Source organism: Odocoileus virginianus, chromosome 9 (assembly GCF_023699985.2).
Source record: "Odocoileus virginianus isolate 20LAN1187 ecotype Illinois chromosome 9, Ovbor_1.2, whole genome shotgun sequence".
Taxonomy (NCBI): domain Eukaryota; kingdom Metazoa; phylum Chordata; class Mammalia; order Artiodactyla; family Cervidae; genus Odocoileus; species Odocoileus virginianus.
Window position 1 is genome coordinate 10,069,651 of NC_069682.1, and position 27,308 is coordinate 10,096,958.

At 43.7% G+C, this 27,308-nt stretch overlaps 1 protein-coding gene across 2 annotated transcripts in view; it reads right to left on the reverse strand.

Annotated features, from left to right (window-relative positions):
• Positions 1 to 2,138: 2,138 nt before the first annotated feature.
• Positions 2,139 to 27,308, reverse strand: part of PRKCQ (protein kinase C theta) — a 144,329-nt gene continuing 119,159 nt past the window's right edge. For both annotated transcript variants that reach the window (XM_070471940.1, XM_070471941.1), the window contains exons 15-18: positions 25,806 to 25,944; positions 13,821 to 14,009; positions 5,518 to 5,646; positions 2,139 to 2,822 (exon numbers count right to left, since the gene is read on the reverse strand). In XM_070471940.1, the coding sequence (XP_070328041.1) occupies positions 2,667 to 2,822; positions 5,518 to 5,646; positions 13,821 to 14,009; positions 25,806 to 25,944 (613 nt within the window). In that variant the 3' untranslated portion in view covers positions 2,139 to 2,666. The remainder of the gene's footprint in view (positions 2,823 to 5,517; positions 5,647 to 13,820; positions 14,010 to 25,805; positions 25,945 to 27,308) is intronic.

Here is a 27,308-nt window from a genome sequence, read left to right on the forward strand (position 1 = left end):
CCTTGATTTCTGAAGATAGTACTTTTATATTTCATAAATAGTAAAAATTATTTTTTTCATAAACAGTAAAAATTATTTTAAGCTAAAGATATTTGAGATGCAGTAGATGCAGAAAGAGGCCTTTCTGGAGCTTCCTTCAGCTGACTAGAAGCAGACACTTCAGAGAAGTGAGATAGATTCCTTCTTTGGGGTGTGTCTGATCCCCGGAGTGAGAGGAGAGTAAACCTACTTCCGCAAACTCTCTTTTCTCTTGAAACCTATTTGTTCTTCCCATTGGAGACTTTTCTTTTTCCTCCCTTTCCTCCAGTAAGTTAGCTATTTAAGCCCCAAATCATAACCACTACTCTGAGTGCCTCATCATGGAACTCTCCCACACGTACGCACATTACACGCGTAGATAGAAGTTTGCTTTTCTTGCTCATTGGGCTTTTGTCAACTTAATTCACAGGCCCTTGGGCACAGAACATAAGAGGGTAGAGGAAAAGTTATTCCCACCCTACAGTTTATATACTGTACATGTGAATTAAAATGTAGACAGACTTAAGATGGGAACACTGGCTCATAGACTATTAATAATCCAGGCACGATTAGCAGGGAGAAAGGAGAGGTAAGCGTGTATTTGGAGAGACTGCAGAGGCAGATTCAAAGGGATTTTGTAGAAGGGAGAGAGGGAGGGAGGTTAGAAAGGGAGAGCAAATAGTTGACAAGAACTCGGTGGCTCTGAGCCTGGATGACCGGGTTCACGATGGTGCTGTTATTAGAATTAGAAAGTAAGAGATAGAACGATCTTAAGAAAACAGGACATGTTAATGGAACCTGTGTGAAGCCTGGCAGAGAGCCTCACCTGGAGATGAGAATTGAGATGATTGCACTGAGGATCCTTAAAGGCATAGGGTAAGAGAAAACTATGTTAAAAAAATATATGAGGAGGGGAGGGGGCCTCAGAGGTGATTTGGGGAAGAAGGAGGGAGTGAGGCCAGCTAGGGGTGGGGAGGTGGTGAAAGAGGAAAGGTCAGAACATCCATGGGACTGGAGATCAAACAGAGCATCTTTCTTCGTATGAAAAGTTGCAGAGAGGTAGATAAGGATCGAGCACATTCCATAAGAACTGGAAAGAAGGCTGTCACTGGAGGAAGCAGTGTCAGGAGAGAGGTTGGGAGGCAGAGCTGAATTTGGGGGTTGGAGATCATTCCTTCAAAGAATGTTATTGGAGGGAAGAGCATCCCAGGTGCTGAGAACAGGACGTGCAAAGGCCCTGAGGCAGAACTACATCCAGTGTGATGGGGGGACCACTCTGACTGAAGTCACTGGAGCAAAGTTAAGAGTGGGATACGAAAGACCTGATCCCATGGGTCCTTGGGAGACTGTGAAGGGAATTCGGAATAAAGTATGCTGGAAAGTGAGTGGAAAAAGAAATCTAGTAGGAAAGAGAAAGAGAAATACATTACCAAGAGCTTCAGGGTTACCTGAGCCTCTCTCCTGGTTGGGGATTTTGAATGATTCTCAAAATTTAAAACATCACCTCAATGATAGCTATATTTTGATGATAACCCAAACAGAACCAAGTTGGGGGTAGGGGGGATGAGTAGGGAATTAAACTATGAAGAGGCATCTTTCTTTCTTTTATTCCATTTTTATGTATCCATTTCTTTGTCATGAAGTCACAACATTTTATCAAAATATACAAACAGCCCAGATACTTTAAACATGTACAGCTCTAATTCTTATTAAATAAGATCACTGTGAATAGCATGCATGGGTGTTTGTTTATCCTGAAAGATGTGTCTCTCACGAGACTTATGAGTCAAAACATCAGTAACAGTATCAGAAAGGAATGGGATTTCTTTTCTCTAGAAGAATTACACATTTCATTTTTTCTCTCCTGCTCTAATGTGAGGATGATAATGAGAAAGTGCCACTGATACTGAAATCAACTGAGAATGAATGGGTGGAAAAATTTTATTGGCAGGAGGAAAACGATTCTATGACTAAATCTTTACTGGATTCTAATTTCTACGTTGACAAGACAAACAAGAGTAGGGGTCGAGTCAACCTTCCATATCAATGACACCAACACTCCCCACCTTCCTTTCTCCCATGGATTTCCTCACTAATCAGAATGAATGGACTTGTAAATCTCAAGTTATAAGCTATGTTTATTATGAAGAGTTCCTGTAAGAACCTATTCAGGGCTTCCCCCACCCCTTCCCCCTTACACTTGCACAGGTATGAACAGAATGAAATGGGTTAGTGGTGACTTGTCTGTGGCTGAATGGAATCCAGTGCTACACCAGGCAACGTGCTGTCTTCGGTCTTGAGAGGTTCGGACTATGCTCCTTGAGTCAACACACAGATCATGGACCAGCAGATGGTGCCCAGGTGAAGAGTCATAACTCAGAGCAGAGCTCAGTTTTCAGATCTTTCACAGCATGGAGTACCATCTTCAAGTAACTAGCTACAGTAAGGAGCTAACTTCGACTGGCCATGGTCATCAGTGAAGAAAGAGCTAGTTTCTGCTACAGACGCAAAGCCGCTGAGACGCTCCAGGGGGCTCAGCCTCTGGGGTTGAGTGTTTCTTTTCTTTTCCACATGGAAAAGGAACCCAAGGAGTGTCCGCCTGACCCAGTTCACAGAGGGAAGAGGGCAAATCCTCTGGAGAGGCGAGGTCAGGATATCAGCTTCTCCATCCCTGGGTTCATGAAGGAAAAGTTCCGGAACATGTTCTGGTCCATGCTGTTGATCAGCGCCCTGTCTGCGAATGACAGCCGGGGCTTCTCATTCAGGAATTCCTTGTCAAAATTGCTGCAGTCATATGGCGATTTCTGGATCAGAGTTTAAGTGGCGGGGAGAAAAAGAGAAGATCAGCCACTGAATTCATTATCTCTGTTTTCGCCATCAAGGCGATAGTCTGCATGTGAAAAAGCTGGCATCTGCAAATAATCTAAAGTAACACATAAGTTATCATTGGGAGTTTTACTGACTATCTCTCAGATCCTGGATCATCAATGTTATCAACAGTATAATAAGTTCATATTAGAGGGGTTCTACGACTTGTACCTTCAAATAGGTTTACGTGAAGCAGGATTGCCAACCTTTGGGAAATCGGTCAGCCCCAATCTGACCTCTGATCTTTTAGTCTACAGGGGACCCTGGGTGGAGGAGTGGTGGGAGGTAGGGGTTGGGGGTGGGAGCGGAGGAGGGGGAGGAGTTTTGCAGATTATACATTCCTGTTCTGTCAGCATCCTTCACTACTGCTCATTCCCCTTACCCACAGTCATCTTATTTTTTTTTAAGTCATTTTAATTTTTTATTAAAAAATTTTATTGCTGAATAACTGATTTACAATGTGTTAGTTTCAAGTGTACAGCAAAGTGAATCAGTTTATATATATATATATAAATACATAAATATATACATATATATATATATATATAAACACATAAAACTACTCTTTTTAGATTCCTCATAAGGACTTACTGTATAACACAGGGAACTCTACTCTTTAATGGCCTGAATGGGGAAAGAATCCCATGCTAATTTTATTATTAAACATCTTGGGCTGTCTTCCATAGACAAGACAGATTAGGGTGACCTCCCTTCTCGCCACCCGATCTATTGGTGCCCATGACCAAAAACAGACCTATTCACAAATACTGTTCAGTATGGTGTACATTTCCACTTTCTAAGATTAAGAGCAACCATTATGCAATGTCACCGTTATATGAGCATGACTAAGAGTCAGCCCTTCCCACCTTTAAGGGGCCCCCAGAGCTGCTGAGGCCAATGGTTCTTTGGTCTTTGCCTACAAACAGTTGCTTAGACCACAGGACAGGGGAATGCCTTCCTATGCAAGGAAACTGGAATCATCCCACAAGGAAAGAGCAGATCAAAGGTCTGATTTTTTTGTGCAGAAAATATCAAGTCCATCATAGTCTATCATGGAAGTCGTGACAAACGACATCACCCTAATGAGCTGGAACAAGGCAGAAATTACTATCTCTAAATTATTAACCTGTGTATTAGAAATGGTGCTGTTACAAATAAGAAGACTGCTATGGGCCAGCCCTGTAGGACCCTCGGGACATCCCCAGAGCTTAGGAAAATGTTGAGAATATCTAACTCTTCCTGGCCTGGGGACACACTGCCCCGACTGGCCATCCACCACCACAAGCAACAACAGAATACACTTTCTAGACTGAATGCAATGCTTTGAAATCCACAAGTCTGTGCCACCTCCATGCAAAGATGGTTCATATCCACCCAGGTCATTGCCATCTTATTCTCAGAATCACCAGGAATGGGGGTGGAGCTGTCAAATCCACCACTTTACTCTTAAAAAAAATTGTGATATATATGTCTATCCCAATCTCCCAGTCTACCCCACTCTCCCCACCCCCTTGGAATCTATGATTGCTCTCTACAAATACATGGGTCTGTGTTTCTGCTTGCAAATAGGTTCATCTGTACATTGTTGTAGATTCCACATATTTGCGTTAACATATGATGTTTGTTTTTCTGGCTTCACTCTGTATGAAGTGTGAAGTCTCTAGTTCCATCCATGTCTCTGCAAATGGCACAATTTCGCTCCTTTTTATGGCTGAGTAATATTGCATTGTATATATGTACCACTGGGGAGTTTGTGTTTAACAGGGACAGAGTTTCAGTTTAGGAAAGTGCGAAACTCAGGAGGGTGGATGATGGTGAGGGTTGCACAACCTTGTGAATGTCCGTAGCGCCACTGAACAGTGAAGTGTGGTTAAAATAGGATGTTTTATACTATGTGACTTTTACCATGATAAAAGAAATGTAAAAATTGTGGTAAAATGCGCTGTGGTAAAATAACTTGAAAGTGACCATCCTAACCCTTTTTAAATGTACAGCGCAGGTGCATTCCTGTGTTCAGTCACCATGACTACCGTCTACCTCCACAACATTTTTCATCTCAACTTTGCCTCATTTTACAGTGACCCAGGAAGTTCTGCCCTTGTTCAGAGAGGTTGGTGACTCCTGCCAGTGGGAATTTAGAGACCTGTCTGTTTCTAAGCACCAGCTTACTTCTTACCTGAAAAAACATCTACCAATTACCATTAGGGTCTGCAGTTACATGACCAGATGACACATGTCAGGGAAAATTTCATAAATATCACAGAGCACATGGCTCCAAAACTCCTGTTAAAGGAGGCGGGGCTTGCGCTCAGGTTTGGGTCACACAGACTTGACCCTGAAAGCTAAGTGCATCCGTGCACAGCTCCACATTGCATCTGAGGGCCACCCCTCCACACACACATTCGGTCTAAGGCCTGCATACTCTGTGATCCATTCTCCATGCAGCTACATTTGCTGACATAGCAAATAAGTAACATCCCCCTCCCCAGCCCCATAGCCTGATTATGGTTAAAGACGACTTTCTTCCAAGAACCGCACCCCAGAGGGTGGGTGAGGAGTCAGGGTCCAGGCAGCCTGGGTGTGACGTGAGGATGGTGCTGGCAGGACCTCAGGGTCCCGGGGGCCCCTTACCACTTTAGGCCTGAATGGTGGGTCAATCTCCTTCCTTTCCAGCTCTTCCCAGTTGATTTCCCGAAACAAGGGGTGCTGACGGATGTCTCCCCTCACCCCCAGCCGCTTCTCAGGTTCTCTTACGAAGAGCTGAAAGGGAGCAGAAGGGGAGCGGTTACTTCTCACGGGATGAACCAGGATCCTCAGATGCAGGGAGCCCGGACCGCATGGCTGGACTCCACTAGGAGAGGGGTTTGGCTCTTGCCGCCTGATTTCAGAGCCTTCTTTTTCTACAACTGTCTTAAACTATCGACTCAAGTCAAACTAGTGGCAACAGGTCTACTGAATATTCCAGGGTCTGAGCCTTGCTCTAGAAATGCTATTTTTTTAATTATCTAGACCTCGATTGAAATCAGCTTGGCCCTGTGTTATTCATGAGGCCGCCAGCAAGTTACAGAGGCTCTGAGTCAGGTTCCTCATCAGTAAGGTAAGTGAATCCTCCCTATAGGACTGTTTTGTGGGTTACAACACCACCACCACCACACACACACGCTGGTGTGTGCTAATTTCTGGTCTGCAAAACACACCAGCAGAGGGTAAGTGACCAGCGTGTTTGTTGTCTGGTTGACTGCCATCAACCGAGTTTGATTTCCTATGAAGCTGCTTTCTTAGAGGGTCACAGGCCTGCTCTAAGGAAAAGCTTAGCCTTGTGTTGTTATAATCAAATGCTTCAGGGAAACAGGTTAGAAGTATAACAGCTGCCTGAGGCCAAGTGTGCACATGCTAATTTTCTGTTCATTTCCCCCAGTAACATGGGGCATCTGTTCCAAGAAGATCATGAGAAGAGTTTTCTGAGCCTAGCAGATATACCCGTGAAATGTAAAAAAAAATTTTAGAAGATGGAAGGAATAATGAGAAGGTAATATGATCTCCAGCTTCAGGACTCAAAATCCTTTCTAGTTTCGCACAGATGAGTAAATTATCATCTTCTCTGCACTGTGGCTGATCATCCTTCACCCTGGTCCTGAAGATGCCCATTGACCTTGTGGGCAGTCATCATCTCTGCCACAGGGGAGGCTGCACCAAACCAATAAATGTTTATAAAGACAGACTTGATTTTGTCCATAAAAGCTGTCACGAGTGTGGTTTACATTTGTAGGAAAAAGCACATCTCTTACATAAATGGCCAGGATGCAGCTGCAGTTTGTTTAAATGTATTGGACTGTCTGGGCAAGAAAGCAGTGCGGAGACGGGGCAGACGGCCCCTCCCCCCAACCCCCAGTCTTAGCATCTGCCTCTGGACTCTCCCCTCCAACCTCAGTCCCTCCTCAGAGGGCTCTTCCTACTAAAGGGAGAGGTATTTCTGTCTGGGATCATTAGCTTTTCATCATTTTTCAAACAAATGGACAGGACATCCTGGACGAATAAATGAGGAAGAAAGGGGTGTGTCTCTGACCACCGTCAACTGGACAGCCATGTCCCAGCTGTAGCTCTGTAAACCTTAAAAAAGACATTTCACACAATCTTTAAAGTTTACTTTTATTTAGTTATTGCAAAACATTGGCTGAATTCCCCATGTTGTGTAATACATCCTTCTAGCCCATCTCGCACCTAAGAGTTTGTGCCTCCCCTCCCCCAGCCCATGTCACCCCGCCCTTCTCGCCGCTGGTAACCACCAGCTCTCTGCATCTGTGGGTCTGCTGCTTTTTTGCTATATTCACTAGTTTGCTGTACTTTTAAGATTCCACATAAAAGTGATATAGTATTTACCTTTCTGTGAAAGTGAAAGTTGCTCAGACCTGTCCAACTCTGCGATAAGGTCTGACTTATTTTCACTTAGCATAATGCCTTCTAAGTCCATTCATGTTGTTGCAAATGGCAAAATTTCATTCTTCCGAACGGCTAAACAGTATTATATTGGGTGTGTGTGTGTATGTATATACATGTATGTGCATACATACATACATATGTATATACACATATATAAAACATTGTCTTTATTCATTGGTCGTTGATGGAGTCTTAGGTTGCTGCTTCCATGTCTTTGCTATTATAAATATTTTCAGGTTTTTGGGGAACCTCCATGCTGTTTTCTGTAATGGCTGCACCAATTTACATTCCCACCAACACTGGAGGAGGGTTTCCTCTTCTCTACTTTCTCGCCACCGTTTTTCATTTGTTGTCTTTTTGCAATAGACATTCTGACAGGTGTGAGGTGATATCTCATTGCAGTTTTTATTTGCGTTTCCTTGATGTTTAGTGATGTTGAGCATCTTTTCATGTGCCTTGTGACCATCCTCATTTCTTCTCTGAAGAAGGTCTTCCGCCCATTTTTAATTGAGTTGTTTTTCTTTTGATGTTGAATCGTGGGAGCTGTTTACATATGCTGGCTATTAATCCCTCATGGATCACACCGTCTGCAAACATTTCCTCTCACTCAGTAGTCTGTCTTTTCGTTGTGTCAGTGGTTCCCCTTTCTAGCTGTAATTCTTGCTGGGGCACAGCCTCTCCTGATGTGCATTTGTTCATGCACTACATGCATCCATGCCCTTGCAGGACTAAAGAGGACGGAGCCCGGCGCAGACACCACTGCCGTCACAGGTGCCAGTGAATACTCGGTCCAACTTTTTCAGAGGACCCATTACTTCTGGGTCTCACAACATTAGGGATAACTCCCTAGAGGGAGTTTCTCTCGAAATGATAGTATACTTTTGATTTTTACAGAAAAGGGAACTCAAGGATGTGAGAGTTGTTGGATTAAAATTATAGAGCAAAAGAGACGCAGAGATGAGACTAGAGGCCAGTCTTATAATCAGCACATCGCAAAATGGAAACTAATTTTTATCAGCCCAGCTCCTAGAACCTGGGAGATCTTCCCGAGGAGCAAGCACATGGACATTTTACTTACTCACATGAGAAAGAATAAGCCCAGATTCCTCCACGTGGATTTAAAACCTCTTTCAACAACTGGTTCTTTTTCTTCCCCTTCTTTATCCTTAATTCTTTGTTTCTGCTCTATTCACCAAATAACTCACTTTCTACATTCACAACAAATCTTTTCCCTGCCACTGAAATTCTGCAGATGACTCTTTTTTAGAGGGAGGAGGGTATCTGTTAGAATTTAGCTTTAGATTTAGTTTTGTTTTTAAACTTTTTATTTTGAAATAATTACAGTGTCTCAGTCTGCTGTAACAAAATGCCCCAGACTGGGAAGCTTAAATAGCAGACGTTTATTTCTCGTGGTTCTGAGGGTGGGAAATCCAGGCTCAAGGTGCTGACATGGTCAGTTTCTGGTAAGACCTCTCGTCCTGGCCTGGAGGCGGCTGTCTTTTTGCTACGGGCTCACATGGCCTTTTCTTGGCACACCTATTTGGAGGGAGAGATCTCTTTTCTCTCCCTCTTTCTGTAAGGACACTAATCCCACCTTGAGCACCCCACCCTCATGACCCCATCTAAACTTAATTGCCCCTCAAAGGCCTCACTTCCAATAACATCACTTCGTGAGTTCAAGGACTTAAACATATGAGGTTCTGGGAGCACGCAAACATTCAGATCATACATGCAGACTCACAGGAAGTTGAAAAGAGAGTGCAGACAGGTCCTGCACACCTTTTACCTGGTTTCCCCTAACGCTTCCATCATAGTATGACTACAGTACAGGAAGCTGACAATGTACAATGTATGTGTCTTGTCCTGTGTCACTGTATCACATGCGGAGGTCTGGGTAGCCATGAAGACAAACAGGATACAGAACTGTCGTATCACCACAAAGATCTCCCGCAGGGTTCCCCTTGATAGTCACTCCCCTGCCTCCATGATCCCTAACCCCCGGGAACCACTAATCTGATTTACAACTCACAATGTTGTCCTTTCAAGAATGTTACAGACGTGGGCTCATACAGTACGTGACCTATAGAGATTGACTTTTTCTTTTTTTCATTTTAATGTCATTGTGATCCAAGTTGTTTGGTGAATCAATAGTTCTGTCCTTTTAATTGCTGAGTAATTAAAAGATGGAAGCTTTAAGTTACTAAGTGAAAGGCCCATGCCCTTTCTCTAGATAGTCCTCCCAGGTTCTGGGAGCTGAGCTGATAAAATGAGTTTCCATCTTGCACTTTTCACTGCATCTTTTCTCCTCCAACAGGAAGCAATCCTTTCCTCCTCATCAATCTTCCTCTCCTTGGAAACCACCCGCCCCCAGTGTCTTTCTGTGGACTTACTTCCATCATCTCCACCTGGTCTGGTTACACCCTCACTGTGTCCTTGCTGGGACGTCCCCTCTGTTGAGCTGGGAGGAGCTGGGTTTGGAGGCACAGGTGTTCAGCTTTATGGAAAAGGTAGCTGCAATGTCAGCTTCAGACCCCCCAAGCTTTTTCCTCGCTTTCCTTTTCTGGTGAGTTCCGACAGTCCAGGCCTTTGGAGTGCAGCCTTCACGCTATGGATTGAACTGTGTCCCTTCAAAACCCGTGTATTGAATCCCTAGCCTCTAGTGTGAATGACCTGGGAGTAAGGTGATGCTTAAGGTTAGTGAGGTCGTGAGGGTGGAGCTGATCTGATAGGCGAGCTCTTATAAAGGAGGTGTCAGAGTTGTCACGACAGAACACACTGCCTGCCAGCAGTAGGGTTCTCACCAGAAGCCCACCCTGCCAGGCCCAGACCTTGGACTCCCAAGCCTTCAGAAATGCAAGTAGGTAAATTTCTGTTGTTTAATTCGCCCAGTCTATGGCGTTTTGTTACAGCAGCTGGAACCAACTAACATACCTCAATTAAGTCCTTCCAAGAGCCGGGGTGTAAAATAAATGTAACAACGGTCACAGTGCCTGAAGCTGCGATTATGGAAAAGCAAAATTGTTTACATTCCAATCCTGGTAACTTATTTCTACTGTTGTCATCTTTTTTTTTTTTAATTGGTTAATTTTGAAATTAGCTTTCATTTTATAGGTCTGTTGTGCAGTCATTAAAAGTGAACTTAATTGGTCATTTGGGGAGTTTTCTAAGTTTACTGTCTGTTTGGATCCATCAGAAAGTGCAAGCTGAGGGTGTGCTGGTTCAGATTTTTCAATACTGTCAACCTTGGGCTGGGGCTCCTCTGGGGGCTCTGTCAACACTTCAGATTCAAGACCTTGATTCCTCAGGGAGAACTCTGCAGCCGCCTCTACGTATGAAACATCCTAGACAAGCTGACAGTCGGATGAGAGGCAGAAGTGTATTATGCCGCTTAAATTTAATTCTGGGCAGTTCTTCATGAGAAAAAAGGAGACTGGTGAAAAAAAGATAGGCCCGATAATCTTCTAGGTTTGGATTTAAAACCACTGATAGCATCTGATGTTGAAAGATCCTATTCTCGTCCCCTTTTCATTATAAGATGGGCAGAGCTAAAAATTATTTCTCTAAATGACTTTGTTTTAGCTAGCTGATATAAGTTGTCAGAAATCAAAACCCTGTTTTGTTCAAAACACGTGTATTTGCAGTTCTTTTTAGATCTTCTGGCTCTTGGTTAACACTTGTGGGTCTTTTTGATCCACACAGTCGCTGGAACAGTAAATCTAGGTGCTTATCATGATATGTAATTAGCATGTTGCAGGAGCATGAGTTTTTTCTTTAAACTTACTACAACCACACTGTAATGGTATTTTGCATCTTCAAAAGAGGTGAACTTAGAGTTTAAATCTTTAATGATGGCTTTCCAGTACACCGTGCATCTCTGCAATGGACTGACGGCCCTGGGTGCTCCTGGTTCATGGTCAGTGATTCCTGGGGTCTATAGCGCTGGGTGCTGGTTCCTCTTTTTTTTCTTAAGTAATTTTCTTTCTTATTTTTATTTGTTTCTGGCTGTGCTGGGTCTTCGCTGTGCAGGCTCTCCTCTGGCTGCGGTGAGTGGGGGCACTCTCTGGCTGCGGTGCAGTGGCTTCTCTCGTTGCGGCCATGGGCTCATGCGCTCAGCAGTTGTGTTGCATGAGCTTAGCTATGGTCTGTGGGCTCCTCCAGACCAGGAATCGAACCTGTGTCTCCTGCATTGGCAGGCGGATTCTTTACCACCAGGGGAGCCTGCCAAGTCTTAAGTCTGGTCTACTGCGGGTGAGGTCTGACTCCTGCTTTGATAGTAAATTCTAGAGCTCACTGCTAAGACAAGAGCCTGCAGTATCAAGGGTTCCGGGTGAAAAATACATCAGTGTCTCCTGTGGACACGGGTCAGGAATGTGGCAGGAGGGTGGGCTGCGTCCGCGTGGACAGCCCGTGGACTCTGCTCAGCAGGAGTCTCCCCCAGATGGAGTGTTGCTGGGTTAAGGTTTCATACAGAAGTTGGGCTGAGGGATGAATTCAACAGCCTGAATCTCGAGGGCTTCAGTGCAAATTGTCTCCAGTTACAGGCATTTCCAAGACACCTGGTAGAATCCCATACAAAGTCTTGGCTTTATCTTTTTTTTTGGGGGGGGCATGTCATGTGGCTTGTGGGATCTTAGTTCCCTGACCAGGGATTGAACCTGGGCTCTCTGCAGTGTGAACGCACTGACTCCTAACTACTGGTCCGCCAGGGAACTTCCAAAGTCTTAGCTTTAAAACCCACCAGATTCAAAGAGCAGGAAGCCCCCAGTCATACAAGAGCAGTTCTTTCTCTTCATAATCTTCATCCTCTGTGTTTGATCTGAAGCAGAAACCCAAGAGCTGGAGAGGAAGGGAACGCACACACAGTTGGTTCTCTATGACCACACTCTCTTCTCCAGGAGCGAGCAGCTGCCAGCCATGAACCTGGCCAGAGGAAAGGGAGCTGGAAGTCTTTGCTTTCGAGTTAAGACTGATGTAATGACTTATATCTTGGCCAGAACAGCTTCAATTTCTCAGCAGAGACAGTGTTTTCTGACTTAGATAAAAGAAAAAGTTCTTGTCACTCCTAAGACTGAGCAGAAAGCCACACATCTTATCCACATCTTCATCCAGGGTAAGGGGAAGGTCTTTAATCATGTTTCAGGATCAGCGTTGTAATTCGACACCGGTACATATTACAGAGCGATCACCAGAGGTCTAATTACCACCCATCGTCATAGAGCTGACCCCCCTCATCTACTTCTGCCCAGTTCCCAGCCCTCTTCTCCACTGGTAATCACGGATCTGTTCTTTGTATCCATGAGTTTGTTTTCATTTCATTGTGCTTGTTTTGTGTGTTTTCTTAGATTTCACATGAGTGAACGCACATGGTACTTGTCTTTCTCTGTCTGACGTATTTCACTAACCAGAATACCCCCTAGATCCATCCATGGTGCCGTAAATAGCACTATTTCATCTTCATGGCTGAGTAATATTCCACTATACACATCTCACACACACCGTATCTTCACCTGTTCATCCATAGACAAACATTTGTGTTGTTTCCACATCTTGGGTGCTGTAAACAATGCTGCAATGAACATAGGGTGGCATATATATTTCCCAATTAGTGTTTCCATGTTGTTCGAATGAATAACCAAAAGTGGAAGACCATATGAGTGCACGGCAGTTCTACTCCTAACTTTTTGATGAATCTCCATACTGTTTTCCATAGTGTATCTATCGATTCACATTCCCAGCAACAGGTTCCCTTTTGTCCACATCCTCATCAGCACTTGTCTCTTGTCTTCTCGATAACAGCCATTCGGACAGGTACGAGATGATAGCTCATTGCAGTTTTGACTTGCATTTCCCTGGTGAGCGATGTTAAGCATCTTTTCATGTACACATTAGCTACCTGTATGTCTTTGAGAAAACTGTTTATTCAGATCCTCCTTTTCCCATTTAAAAATTGGGTTGTTTGTTGTTGAGTTGTATGATTTCTTTATGTATTTTGGATATTAACCCCTTATTAGACATATGATTTGCACGTATCGTCTCCCATTCAAAGTTTTCATTTTGATGATTTCGTTTGCTGTGCAGAAGTTTTTTAGTTTGATGTCATCACATATTCTTTTTTTTGCTTTTGTTTTCCTTGCTTATAGAGCCAGATCCCCCAAAATATCACTAAGGCTGATGTCGATGAAGTCTGTTTTCTTCTAGGAATTTTATGGTTTCAGGTGGACAGAAGAGACTGTATACGGTTGTTGCTGGAGATTTCTTTTGTAAATTATGCATGTGAGGGTCTATGTTATGCTCATTTTGATAGCGCATGTGCATCCTATTGGTGCCTCAGTTAAAAGAGACGGCAGGCATCCCCTTTAATGCTGGCTCAGAACAATTACTGTTTACTACATATTGGGTTGGTCAAAAAGATTGTTCCAGTCTTTCCATAACCTCTTACAATCAGAAAACCTAGTACTAATCTTAACAAAAGTCTCCTTGACTTCACTCCTTACCTTCACTAAAAGGTCCTTTGCCTCCTTCTCGAGCCATCGCGGGTAAAAGGGATTGTCCATGCGGATGGAGTGGAAAAGCTCCTCTTCGTCCTGCCCGTGGAAAGGTGACTGGCCTACGAGCATCTCGTAGAGGAGGACGCCGAAGGACCACCAGTCCACAGAGTGGTTGTACTTCTGACCCAGAAGGATCTGTGTGACCAGAAGGCAGAGACACAGAAAAAAATGAGGTTGACTCGGAAACCTTGCATGGACTTTTCAAGGCCACCCAGGAGAGAACTCATGAGGACAGAGTTTTAGCAAAGCTTACGCTGAAAACTGTATCTTTTGAGAAGTTAGTGATTGTGTAGAAATGAGTGGACAGTGCCCAAACTAAACAAATACTTTTGAGATCAACCTCTTTTATTCCCCACCTAAGCAAAACAACTAAATTGTACCATCATCCTTCATCTGCCCATCTGTGATGGGAGCATGTGGGTGACAGATTCAGCCCAGGAGAGCTGGTGTGTTTCTATGCCCTTCAGTGCCTCTAAACCAAAACCATGTGTTTTATGGACTTTCTGTTAAGTGTTGGGGCTTCCCTGATTGCTTGGCGGGTAAAGAATCTGCCTGTAATGTAGGAGACGCAGGAGACACGAGTTCAGTCCTTGAGTTGGGAAGATACCCTGGAGGAGGAAATAGCAACCCACTCCAGTATTCTTACCTGGAGAATCCCATGGACAGAGGACCCTGGCAGGCTACAGTCCAAAGATTCACAAAGAGTTGAACATGAGTGAGTTGAATATGAGTTGAACATGAGGACCTAAGCAAATGGTCCTGAGTCTTTACATAAAGTTTTTGCAGCTAACCAAGCAGCCAAGGAGGTTGACCAAATCCACCCCTTAAACCTAAGCAGTCATGGTTATGAAGAGTCAAATTTTGTGACTATGCTGAGAGAGACTAGGACAACAAGCTGATAGATATTTGCAAAAAATAGAGATCAAGTTGCAAACAGAATTTTTCAATCTGCCACTGACTTCCAGGATAAAAATGCTATCTACTGGCCTTAATATTTGAACACCAAAATTAATCTTAAAGTTAAAAGATAACCTTAAGGAGCAGTGTAAAAGTAGACCTAGGGAGAATGATAAAATAAAGATGAACACGACACAGCACAATCTTAGTTCACGTGCATTTGCCTTAAGTGCGTCCTGGTTCAGATGCAATTCCCAGGACGTGCCACTAGGGGGAGCCCAAGGCAACCAGAAGCCACTCTGAGCATCACATCCTGGTACACATCTTCGTTTGTGTTGGATTAACGAAAAGAAACTTGGAGGACAGGAGACAGTTAAGGTGGAAATTCAGCCTGCCAAGGCTAGGTGATAGAGTTTCAGTCTTAAGCTAGGAGAAAGAAGCACAATGCCAGTTCAGTTATTCATGGTATGAACAGAAGATCTGCAAACGTCCATGATGTGTACTGGGCGTTTCCCCAGACACTGTGTGTTACTCACAAGAACATCTGGGATAGGTGTTCTTATCCCTGCTTAACAAAGGACACTGACTGCACCCTGGGAGGTTACATGTCTTCTTTAAGGTCTCCTGGCTAGTTAAGAGCTATGTTCTGAACCCTGGTCTTTTGGGATCTTACTATTCAATGTTCCTTTTCTATTATAATGTTTTTTGTCTCCAGGACTGAAACTTTGCTCTGACTTGGTCATGCTCAAACTAGTCTCTATTTTTAAAGAAACTGGTGGAGAAACACTGGCTGGAGTGGCCCCTTCTGAATCTCAGACCCTGATGCCTTCTCTTGGCCAGGCTGTCTTCTGTCCCATGTCCTCCCCACCTTTGCTCAAAATAACTCAGGTGATCATGATGTTACCACTTCATGTCAGAGTCCCCCTTTCTCTCTTAGGGCAAAGGAGAGCTGCAATTCCATCTGCCTTGTGGAGCTAGTGATTTGAGGTCTGTACACGGCTCACTGGGTGGTGTACACAGCAGAGGAAGGGTCCTTGGAAGACCGAGTGACCACCAGTGCCTCCACTCAGCATGACTCCCGCCTTCTCCAGGGAGCGGCTTCTCTGCATTAAAATTCCACCGGACTAAGTGGCTGGTAAATGTTAGAGAGTAGGGTGTCTCCTTATTTACCGTTTTCCTATTCTTTGTCAAAATGAGTGTAGACCTCCAATTATACGTCAGACCCTTGGTCTTCTAACAGAGACAGGGAACAGGGAAGGTTTTGAGAGGTCCCCAGGAGGCAAGGATTGCTGGGACTATTCTCTGGTTTGGAGGAGCACAGTCTGCTTTTTCATGCATCGTTCCTGACAGTGCACTGAATGCCTTAATTTCTTGTGTTTTGGGATCTCCGCCCATATCTTTGGGGTCCTGGGGGAGAGTGAGTGGGATGAAGGAAAAACTTCACTAAGGCCCATGCATGGTGTGTGTGTGGAGCTTTGGAAAATGGGTAGGGTTTTGATGGAAAAGGGGGAGGCTAGGGAGCGTTCTTGTATAAAAAAGGCGCAGAGGTGGGGGAACCCAGCACAGGTGCAGAGACGGGCATTTGGGGTGCAGGTCTGGGTGTGGACATTCAGGGAACAGGTGACAGGTGCTCTGAGTGGTGGGGGAGGAACCTAGACATGAAGGTGGATAAATCGTGGTCCTTAACGGTGTGAAATGCAGTTTACTGGCAAATCGATTACATGTGTGCTGTGGTAGCACCGAGGAGGAAACAACTGATTAGTGTCAGAAGCCAGAAGCATCTTCAGGGAGAAGACGACTCTGGAGGTGGGGGTGACCAGACCCAGGATCCGGAGTGCCCGCTTCTGGACCATGGGAGATGAGGGAAGATGGACTTCTCAGGACATACAATTAAGGACCTTCAGTCGGGATTTTGGCTTGTACCAGATGATAACGGGGACCTCCTGAAGATGCTCCAAGTCGTGGCATGACAGGTTTTCCCACTAGAAAGGGAAATCTGGGGATGTGGTGGAGCGGCCCTCGGTTCAAGGCACTCCAGGGGTCACCTAGACGGTGCCACAAGATGTAGGAAGAAGAGAGTAGAATTCATATTTTTGTGAGTTTAAAAAAAATTCTGAGGGACATCGGTGCCCTTGTTTAGAGACCTGAACAAGGACTAGGTTTCCTGAGAGGGGAACGGGAAGCCCCGTCTCAGGAGGAGCTGGTGGTATGTTGGCTAAGGCACGTCGTAAGATGTATCCCCGATGTGATGACTTACTATCCTAAGGTGTGGCATCACCTGTGTCGTAGGCCTGATTAAGGGGATTGCTGGGTCCTGTTTGAACTAAGCTCATTTTCACAAAATGGCAGGTCCTTTAAAAGTTATCTGCACAGAGACTTCGGATGAAGACCACGCTAAATGATGTAAAGCCAAAGATGGCCGTGCAGAGGCCTCACTCGTGGTCCCAGCTCCTTGTCACTTCATCATCAGGCTGAAAATGATCATCTCATTAGTTATGGCAGGAAGTTGGCTAAATCAAGTGTATCAAAAACACTGTTGTAAATTCTGGACTTACATCCACTATTCTTAACCATGAACCTTGCCTTGTGTACACCTTGTAGCATCTATCTTACACTGCGTCTTTGCGAGGGCTCTTTCTTAGCTATGAGCCACTAAAACCAGAAACTGAAAGAAACTAACCATCTGAATGCAGAGTTCCTAAGAAGAGCAAGGAGAGACAAGAAAGCCTTCCTCGGGGATCAATGCAGAGAAATAGAGGAAAACAATAGAATGGGAAAGGCTGGAGATCTCTTCAAAAAAATTAGAGAGACCAAGCTACCATGCCCATTTCATGCAAAGATGGGCACAATAAAGGGCAGAAATGGTATGGACCCAACAGAAGCAGAAGACATTAAGAAGAGGTGGCAAGAATACATAGAAGAACTGTACAAAAAAGATCTTCATGACCCAGATAACCACTCTGGGGTCATCGCTCACCTAGAGCCAGACATCCTGGAATGTGAAGTCAAGTATGCCTTAGGAAGCATCACTACAAACAAAGCTAGCGGAGGTGATGGAATTTCAGTTGAGCTATTTCAAATCCTAAAAGATGATGCTGTTAAAGTGCTGCACTCAATATGCCAGCAAATCTGGAAAATTCAGCAGTAGCCACAGGACTGAAAAAGGTCAGTTTTCACTCCAATCCCAAAGAAAGGCAATGCCAAAGACTGTTTAGACTACTGCACAATTGCACTCATCTTACACACTACCAAAGTAGTGCTTAAAATTCTCCAAGCTAGGCTTCAACAGTATGTGAACCGAGAACTTCCAGATGTTCAAGCTGGATTTAGAAAAGGCAGAGGAACCATAGATCAAATTGCCAACATCCACTAGGTCATCAAAAAGAAAGAGAGTTCCAGAATAACATCTACTTTTGCTTCATTGACTATGCCAAAGCCTTTGACTGTGTGGATCACCAAAAACAGTGGAAAATTCTTCAAGAGATGGGAATGCCAGATAACCTTACCTGCCTCCTGAGAAATCTGTATGCAGGTCAAGAAGCAACAGTTAGAAACAGGCATGGAACAATGGAACAACATAGTTCCAAATTGGGAAAGGAGTACATCAAGGCTATATGTTGTCACCTTGATTATTTAAAACTTAACACGCAGAGTACATCATGCAAAATGCCGGACTGGATGAAGCACAAGCTGGAATCAAGATTGCAGGGAGAAGGATCAATAACCTCAGATATGCAGATGACACCACCCTTATGGCAGAAAGCAAAGAGGAGTTAAAGAGCCTCTTGATAAAAGTGAAAGAGGAGAGTGAAAAAGTTGGCTTAAAACTCAACATTCAAAAAACTAAGATCATGGCATCTGGTCCCATCACTTCATGGCAAATAGATGGGGAACAATGAGAACAGTGATGGACTTCATTTTTTTGGGCTCCAAAATCACTGCAGATGGTGACTACAGCCATGAAATTAAAAGACGTATGCTTCTTGGAAGAAAAGTTATGACCAACCTAGACAGCACATTAAAAAGCAGAGACATTATTTTATTGACAAAGGTCCATCTAGTCAAAGCTATGGTTTTTGCAGTAGTCATGTATGGATGTGAGAGTTGGACCATAAAGAAAGCTCAGCGCCAAAGAATTCATGCTTTTGAACTGTGATGTTGGAGAAGACTCTTGAGAGTCCCTTGGGCTGCAAGGAGATCAAACCAGTCAATCCTAAAGGAAATCAGTCCTGAATATTCATTGGAAGGACTGATGCTGAAGCTAAAGCTTCACTACTTTGGCTACCTGATGCGAAGAACTGACTCCTTTGAAAAGACCCTGATGCTGGGAAAGACTGAAGGCAGGAGGAGAAGGGGACAACAGAGGATGAGATGGTTGCATGGCATCACCAACTCAGTGGACATGAGTTTGAGTAAGCTCTGGGAGATGGTGATGGACAGGGAAGCCTGTGGTGCTGCAGTCCTTGGGGTCACAAAGAGTCAGACATTACTAACTGAACTGAACCAGTATTTTGAGTGCCAATCACAAAGTATTAAATGAAAATTTAAAAAAATTATTGAGCCTCGTGATTTTACTAGAGCATAAACTGTACTATGAATAGTCATAGTTATTTAAGACTATTTCATCTTAAGTTCAGCCAATGCCTTTTTCTGCATGTTTTAGAACATACACTGTACTAGCTGGTGATGCTGTATAATAAATACACATATGCTGGTGATGCTTTTTTAACTGATGAAGGATGACCTAAAAGTGAAAATATGTAATGATGCACTGGCTGTTGGGTGGTCCCAGAGCAGAAAACCAGGCTAAAAGGTATCACCGAGGTTCCACCAGAGGTGCCAAGCTCCTGGACAGGGATTTGCTGCTAAATTTGTTTTGCCCCAGACAGGGAGTGACTTGAGAAGCTCAGATTTGCTTCACAAAGGGATTCACTCTGAGCATCAAAAAAGAATCAAGGTGGGGGTGGGGGGGAACTCTTAATTCACAAGACTGGGGAGGGATGAGAATAGATAAGTGAAGTCCTGAGGTCTAGATTTAGAGGGTCTTGGCATTTGGATTTGGGAGGGTCAAGAAAGAATAGAGAGAATGGGTCTGGGACCTGCTATGTTTGAATGGCCTGTGCCAGTCAGTTGGAGATCTCAGCAGGAAAACAGACAAATGGGTCTGGAGCAATAAGTCTGGGCTAGCTGTAGTGATTTGCAATCACAGTCATAAATACAGCTGCTGCTCATGGAGAATGTATGGGAGGAAAAAGCACCAGGAGTGGATCTGTGTGAAGACAAGCATGACTGAAGAGGAGAGAATGAGATGGAAGCTGCAGAGAGAAGCCTGTCTTGGAGGCTAGATTCTGGAGGATAGCAAAGAAAAGAGATTGAAAAGGATGGGCTGCCCAAGACAGGGCATGACATAAGGCGTGTGTAGACAGGGCAGTTAAAGCCACAGTCTGCTCACCAGAGGTCAAGCTTGTATTTAAAAAAGGTGCAGTCAAAACTAAACAGGTACGTGCAGGGCAGAGTCTCGTGTTTCCCAGACTGAAGATGCTGCTGTTACTTTGGCAATGACAGGGATCTGTCACTAAATTTGTTTTGCCCTGGAAACCAGAGGCCCATCACTGTCTATCAGACCGCCACTCAGCACTCACACACTTATCAACAATTCTTCATTCACTCTTTGAGAAGGTATCTATTAGCACCTTAATGTGCTAAGCCCTGTGCTCTGTCCTTGGATATAAAAGTAAGAACACACTGATCTACACAAGTGACAAGACGAGAAAACAGCCATATACACCTGTACCAACATCACTGTTCTGGTTTTGCTATTGTACCATAGCTATTTAAGATGGAATTGGAATGCAAGAGATTTCTGTGTGTTAATTTTATATCCTGCAACTTTACTGTATTCATTGATTAGCTCTAGTAATTTTCTGATAGAGTCTTTAGGGTTTTCTATGTAGAAGATCATGTCATCTGCAAACAGAGAGAGTTTCACTTCTTCTTTTCCTATCTGGATTCCTTTTACTTCTTTTTCTTCCCTGATTGCTGTGGCCAAAACTTCCAAAACTATGTTGAATAGTAGTGGTGAGAGTGGGCACCCTTGTCTTGTTCCTGATTTCAGGGGAAATGCTTTCAATTTTTCACCATTGAGGGTGATGCTTGCTGTGGGTTTGTCATATATAGCTTTTATTATGTTGAGGTATGTTCCTTCTATTCCTGCTTTCTGGAGAGTTTTAATCATAAATGGATGTTGAATTTTGTCAAAGGCTTTTTCTGCATCTATTGAGATAATCATATGGTTTTTATCTTTCAATTTGTTAATGTGGTGTATCACATTGATTGACTTGCGGATATTAAAGAATCCTTGCATTCCTGGGATAAAGCCCACTTGGTCATGATGTATGATTTTTTTAATATGTTGTTGGATTCTGTTTGCTAGAATTTTGTTAAGGATTTTTGCATCTATGTTCATCAGTGATATTGGCCTGTAGTTTTCTTTTTTTGTGGCATCTTTGTCTGGTTTTGGAATTAGGGTGATGGTGGCCTCATAGAATGAGTTTGGAAGTTTACCTTCTTCTGCAATTTTCTGGAAGAGTTTGAGTAAGATAGGTGTTAGCTCTTCTCTAAATTTTTGGTAGAATTCAGCTGTGAAGCCATCTGGTCCTGGGCTTTTGTTTGCTAGAAGATTTCTGATTACAGTTTCGATTTCCTTGCTTGTGATCATTTTGTTAAGATCTTCTATTTCTTCCTGTTTCAGTTTTGGAAAATTATACTTCTCTAAGAACTTGTCCATTTCTTCCAAGTTGTCCATTTTATTGGCATAGAGCTGCTGGTAGTAGTCTCTTATGATCCTTTGTATTTCAGTGTTGTCTGTTGTGATCTCTCCATTTTCATTTCTAATTTTGTTAATTTGGTTCTTCTCCCTTTGTTTCTTAATGAGTCTTGCTAATGGTTTGTCAATTTTGTTTATTTTTTCAAAAAACCAGCTTTTAGCTTTGTTAATTTTTGCTATGATCTCTTTAGTTTCTTTTGCATTTATTTCTGCCCTAATTTTTAAGATTTCTTTCCTTCTACTAACCCTGGGGTTCTTCATTTCTTCCTCCTCTAGTTGCTTTAGGTGTAGAGTTAGGTTATTTATTTGACTTTTTTCTTGTTTCTTGAGGTAGGCCTGTAATGCTATGAATCTTCCCCTTAGCACTGCTTTTACAGTGTCCCATAGGTTTTGGGTTGTTGTGTTTTCATTTTCATTCATTTCTATGCATATTTTGATTTCTTTTTTGATTTCTTCTATGATTTGTTGGTTATTCAGAAGCGTGTTGTTTAGCCTCCATATGTTTGAATTTTTAATAATTTTTTTCCTGTAATTGAGATCTAATCTTACTGCACTGTGGTCAGAAAAGATGACTGGAATGATTTCAATCTTTTTGAATTTACCAAGACTAGATTTATGGCCCAGGATGTGATCTATTCTGGAGAAGGTTCCGTGTGCACTTGAGAAAAAGGTGAAGTTGATTGTTTTGGGGTGAAACGTCCTATAGATGTCAATTAGGTCTAGCTGGTCCATTGTGTCCGTTAAAGTTTGTGTTTCCTTGTTCATTTTCTGTTTAGTTGATCTATCCATAGTTGTGAGTGGGGTATTAAAGTCTCCTACTATTATTGTGTTACTATTAATTTCCTCTTTCATACTCGTTAGCGTTTGCCTTACATATTGCGGTGCTCCTATGTTGGGTGCATTTCCCCTGAAATCAGGAACAAGACAAGGGTGCCCACTCTCACCACTACTATTCAACATAGTTTTGGAAGTTTTGGCCACAGCAATCAGGGAAGAAAAAGAAGTAAAAGGAATCCAGATAGGAAAAGAAGAAGTGAAACTCTCTCTGTTTGCAGATGACATGATCCTCTACACAGAAAACCCTAAAGACTCTACCAGAAAATTACTAGAGCTAATCAATGAATACAGTAAAGTTGCAGGATATAAAATTAACACACAGAAATCTCTTGCATTCCTATACACTAACAATGAGAAAACAGAAAGAGAAATTAAGGAAACAATACCATTCACCATTGTAACAAAAAGAATAAAATACTTAGGAGTATATCTACCTAAAGAAACAAAAGACCTATACATAGAAAACTATAAAACACTGATGAAAGAAATCAAAGAGGACACAAACAGATGGAAAAATATACCGTGTTCATGGATTGGAAGAATCAATATCGTCAAAATGGCTATACTACCCAAAGCAATCTATAGATTCAATGCAATCCCTATCAAACTACCAACGGTATTTTTCACAGAACTAGAACAAATAATTTCACAATTTGTATGGAAATACAAAAAAACCTCGAATAGCCAAAGTAATCCTGAGAAAGAAGAATGGAACTGGAGGAATCAATCTGCCTGACTTCAGACTCTACTACAAAGCCACAGTCATCAAGACAGTATGGTACTGGCACAAAGACAGAAATATAGATCAATGGAACAGAATAGAAAGCCCAGAGATAAGGTGACCGTAGGTTCGTGGATTTATCTTCGACAAAGGAGGCAAGGATATACGATGGAAAAAAGACAACCTCTTTAACAAGTGGTGCTGGGAAAACTGGTCAACCACCTGTAAAAGAATGAAACTAGAACACTTTCTAACACCATACACAAAAATAAACTCAAAATGGATTAAAGATCTAAATGTAAGACCAGAAACTATCAAACTCCTAGAGGAGAACATAGGCAAAACACTCTCCGACATAAATCACAGCAGGATCCTCTATGACCCACATCCCAGAATTTTAGAAATAAAAGCAAAAATAAACAAATGGGACCTAATGAAACTTAAAAGCTTTTGCACAACAAAGGAAACTATAAGCAAGGTGAAAAGACAGCCCTCAGATTGGGAGAAAATAATAGCAAACGAAGCAACAGACAAAGGATTAATCTCAAAAATATACAAGCAACTCCTCCAGCTCAACTCCAGAAAAATAAATGACCCAATCAAAAAATGGGCCAAAGAATTCAACAGACATTTCTCCAAGGAAGACATACAGATGGCTAACAAACACATGAAAAGATGCTCAACATCACTCATTATCAGAGAAATGCAAATCAAAACCACAATGAGGTACCATTACACGCCAGTCAGGATGGCTGCTATCCAAAAGTCTACAAGCAATAAATGCTGGAGAGGGTGTGGAGAAAAGGGAACCCTCTTACACTGTTGGTGGGAATGCAAATTAGTACAGCCACTATGGAAAACAGTGTGGAGATTTCTTAAAAAGCTGGAAATAGAACTGCCATATGACCCAGCAATCCCACTTCTGGGCATACACACCGAGGAAACCAGATCTGAAAGAGACACGTGCACCCCAATGTTCATCGCAGCACTGTTTATAATAGCCAGGACATGGAAGCAACCCAGATGCCCATCAGCAGACGAATGGATGAGGAAGCTGTGGTACATATACACCATGGAATATTACTCAGCCATTAAAAAGAATTCATTTGAATCAGTTCTAATGAGATGGATGAAACTGGAGCCCATTATACAGAGCGAAGTAAGCCAGAAAGATAAAGACCATTACAGTATACTAACACATATATATGGACTTTAGAAAGATGGTAATGATAACCCTATATGCAAAACAGAAAAAGAGACTCAGATGTATAGATCAGACTTGTGGACTCTGGGAGAAGGCGAGGGTGGGATGTTTCAAGAGAACAGCATTGAAACATGTATATTATCTAGGGTGAAACAGATCACCAGCCCAGGTTGGATGCATGAGACAAGTGCTTGGGCCTGGTGCACTGGGAAGACCCAGAGGGATGGGGTGGAGAGGGAGGTGGGAGGGGGGACTGGGATGGGGAATACATGTAAATCCATGGCTAATTCATTTCAATGTATGACAAAAACTACTGTAATGATGTAAAGTAATTAGCCTCCAACTAATAAAAAAAAAAAAAAGATGGAATTGGTAGGGGAAATGGTGAAGGGTAGATATGGGTGATGTTTCTTTACTATTTTTGGAAACTTCTTGTGAATTTGTAATTATTCCAAAATAAAGTGTCTCAGAAGTGAATAAGCAGCAGTCCTGGGACTTCCCTGGTAGTCCAGAGGCTGAGACTCCCCACTCCCAATGCAGGGCGCCCAGGTTCAATTTCAATCCCTGGTTGGGGAACTAGATCCCATGTGCTGCAAGTAAAAACAAACAAACAAACAAAAAAACAGGTCCTTCATGCTTCAACTAAGATGTGATGCAGCCAAATAAACACTTTTTAAAAAGAAAGAAACAGCTGCTGGCATTAGAGCGATCATCCAATGGTGCAGAGAGATTCAAAGATAGAAAAGCCACGATGACAAATTTATGGTGCGAGAAGGACCACGTGGAAAGGGGGTGTCTCTCTCATCTGCCCGGGTAGGCAGCTGGCATGGAATCCAGAACTGGGGGGCAGGCAGTGGGTAAAGCAGGATTGAAGGATGCCTTCTGAGCAAATGCTGTACTTCCAGGGGCTCAGAATACAAGAGCAATGGCTTGTTTCTTTTTTAAACGTTCACAGGCTCTCCCATGTGACAAAACAGCACAAGACAGAAGTATTCTCATTTTACACGCGAGTGTGGGGCTGTCCAGGCTCACACGGGACACAGCCTGGAAACCACAACTTGGGTGTTTCTGGTCCCAAACGAAGCCACTAAACGCAGGTGGATGCCCCATGAGCCTGTTCAGGGTCCACCTGGCTCTTCTCCTGTGGCCGCTTTCGGTTGGTCTGAGGAGGGTGAATACATTTTAAGGCTGGGGTGGGGGGAGCCAGGACAGGATGGACCTGCTGGGTCCTTCACGCTTGGTGAGATGCTGCAGTCAGGGCTGGAACCACCCGCCAGGAGACACTAGCTGCGCCTTCGTGCAGCTGCGCTTGTCAAGTATTTGGATTAGTAAACACACCTCCTGCACCAAAGCACTTTAAGGTCTTTTGGTTTTTCCGAGGGGGCAGAAGCAGCGGTGCTGGCCCGGGGCATGCTGAGGTGGGGAGGGGCCAGGGGTGCACCCTACCTCTGGCGCGATGTAGTCGGGGGTTCCGCAGAAGGTGTTGGTCCTGGCGTCTCCCAGCATGTTCTCCTTGCACATCCCAAAGTCTGCGATTTTGATGTGTCCATCTTTGTCTAAGAGGATGTTATCCAGCTTCAGGTCCCTGGAAAACAAAGCAGGTCCTCACTTTAATAAGGCAGTTTTGTTGACATGGGATTGCTGTGTAAGACGGGACACAGTCGGACACGGTGGTCTGTGTGTCCCAGCAGGGTTTTCAAATCAAGATGGCAGAGCAGGAGGACATGTGTGCGTCTTCTCCCAGCACAGCCGGAAGGCCACCCATGGGGGCTTTGCTGGTCCTCCTCTCTCCTTTCAACCCTGCATCCACGCACGGCTCAGGGGCTCACTGCTTCTCCTCCATGGTATTTCCTCCTTGACCAGCATCTCTGCCCAGGACTCGATCTGTTATAGCCCCTTGCAGTCAGGTAAGCTATTTCTGGGCCCAGCTCTGACAGGTGTCCCTGCTGGCTCAGACGGTAAAGTGTCTGCCTACGATTCTGGAGACCTGGGTTCAATCCTTGGGTCGGGAAGGTCCCTTGGAGAAGGGAATGGCAACCCACTCCAGTACTCTTGCCTGGAAAATCCCATGGATGGAGGAGCCTGGCAGGTCGCAAAGAGTCGGATACGACTGAGTGACTTTTCTTTCTTTCTTTCTTTCTTTCACTCTGACGACCTCACCATGTAATTGCCTGCTGCAATTAACTCCTGAGAATGGTTCCCTTTCAGTCCTTCTCCCCTTGTGTGAGCGGATCAGCCGGGGATGGAGAGCAGGGGACACAGTCCTGCTCTGTGGACGCATGCTGCTAGCAGCTGTCCCCAGAACTGACGTCTCACATCTGGACCAGCGTGCCAACCTCCGGTGCCAACGCCTCATGGACAGTCTGACCAGAGGCGTGGATGCTCCCACAGTACAGGAATGTGGATCTCACACTCACATCAGTATCACTTCTGTTTCTCCCATCATAACTCAAATGCCGTCATGCTCTCATTATGAGGACTACAAACTCCCAATATGTCTGTCTGTCTTCTCCTTAGGCCTTTGGCTTTGTTCCTTCATTGTAATCAAACCCACTTTCATTGTGATGTATTGCCTGTATTTAGACTTGAGGGAAATGTCAAGTTAGAGTCTAGTGAAAAAGAAAACTTTTTTCTCCCACCCATGATCACAGACCTCTCACATTCTGCCTTGGACCCCAGGCTGAGCATGTCTGTCTGAGAGTCTCCCTAGGGCATTCTTCATTAGAATCTTATTTGCTTGGACTTTCTAAGAGTTTGCTGTTCATGTCTTTTCATGTCCTTATATTTTACCTTCCAAAAAACCCCAAAAACCCCAAACAAAGTAAAAACCCAGAAAGTGAGTTCCTCAGGTATCCAGAGGCTGGACTTCTATAGCTTCAGTATCCACCACGATGCTTAAGAGAGGCTGTGTGTTCAGCGGGCGCTCCGTCCAAGTTACCAGGTGTAGTG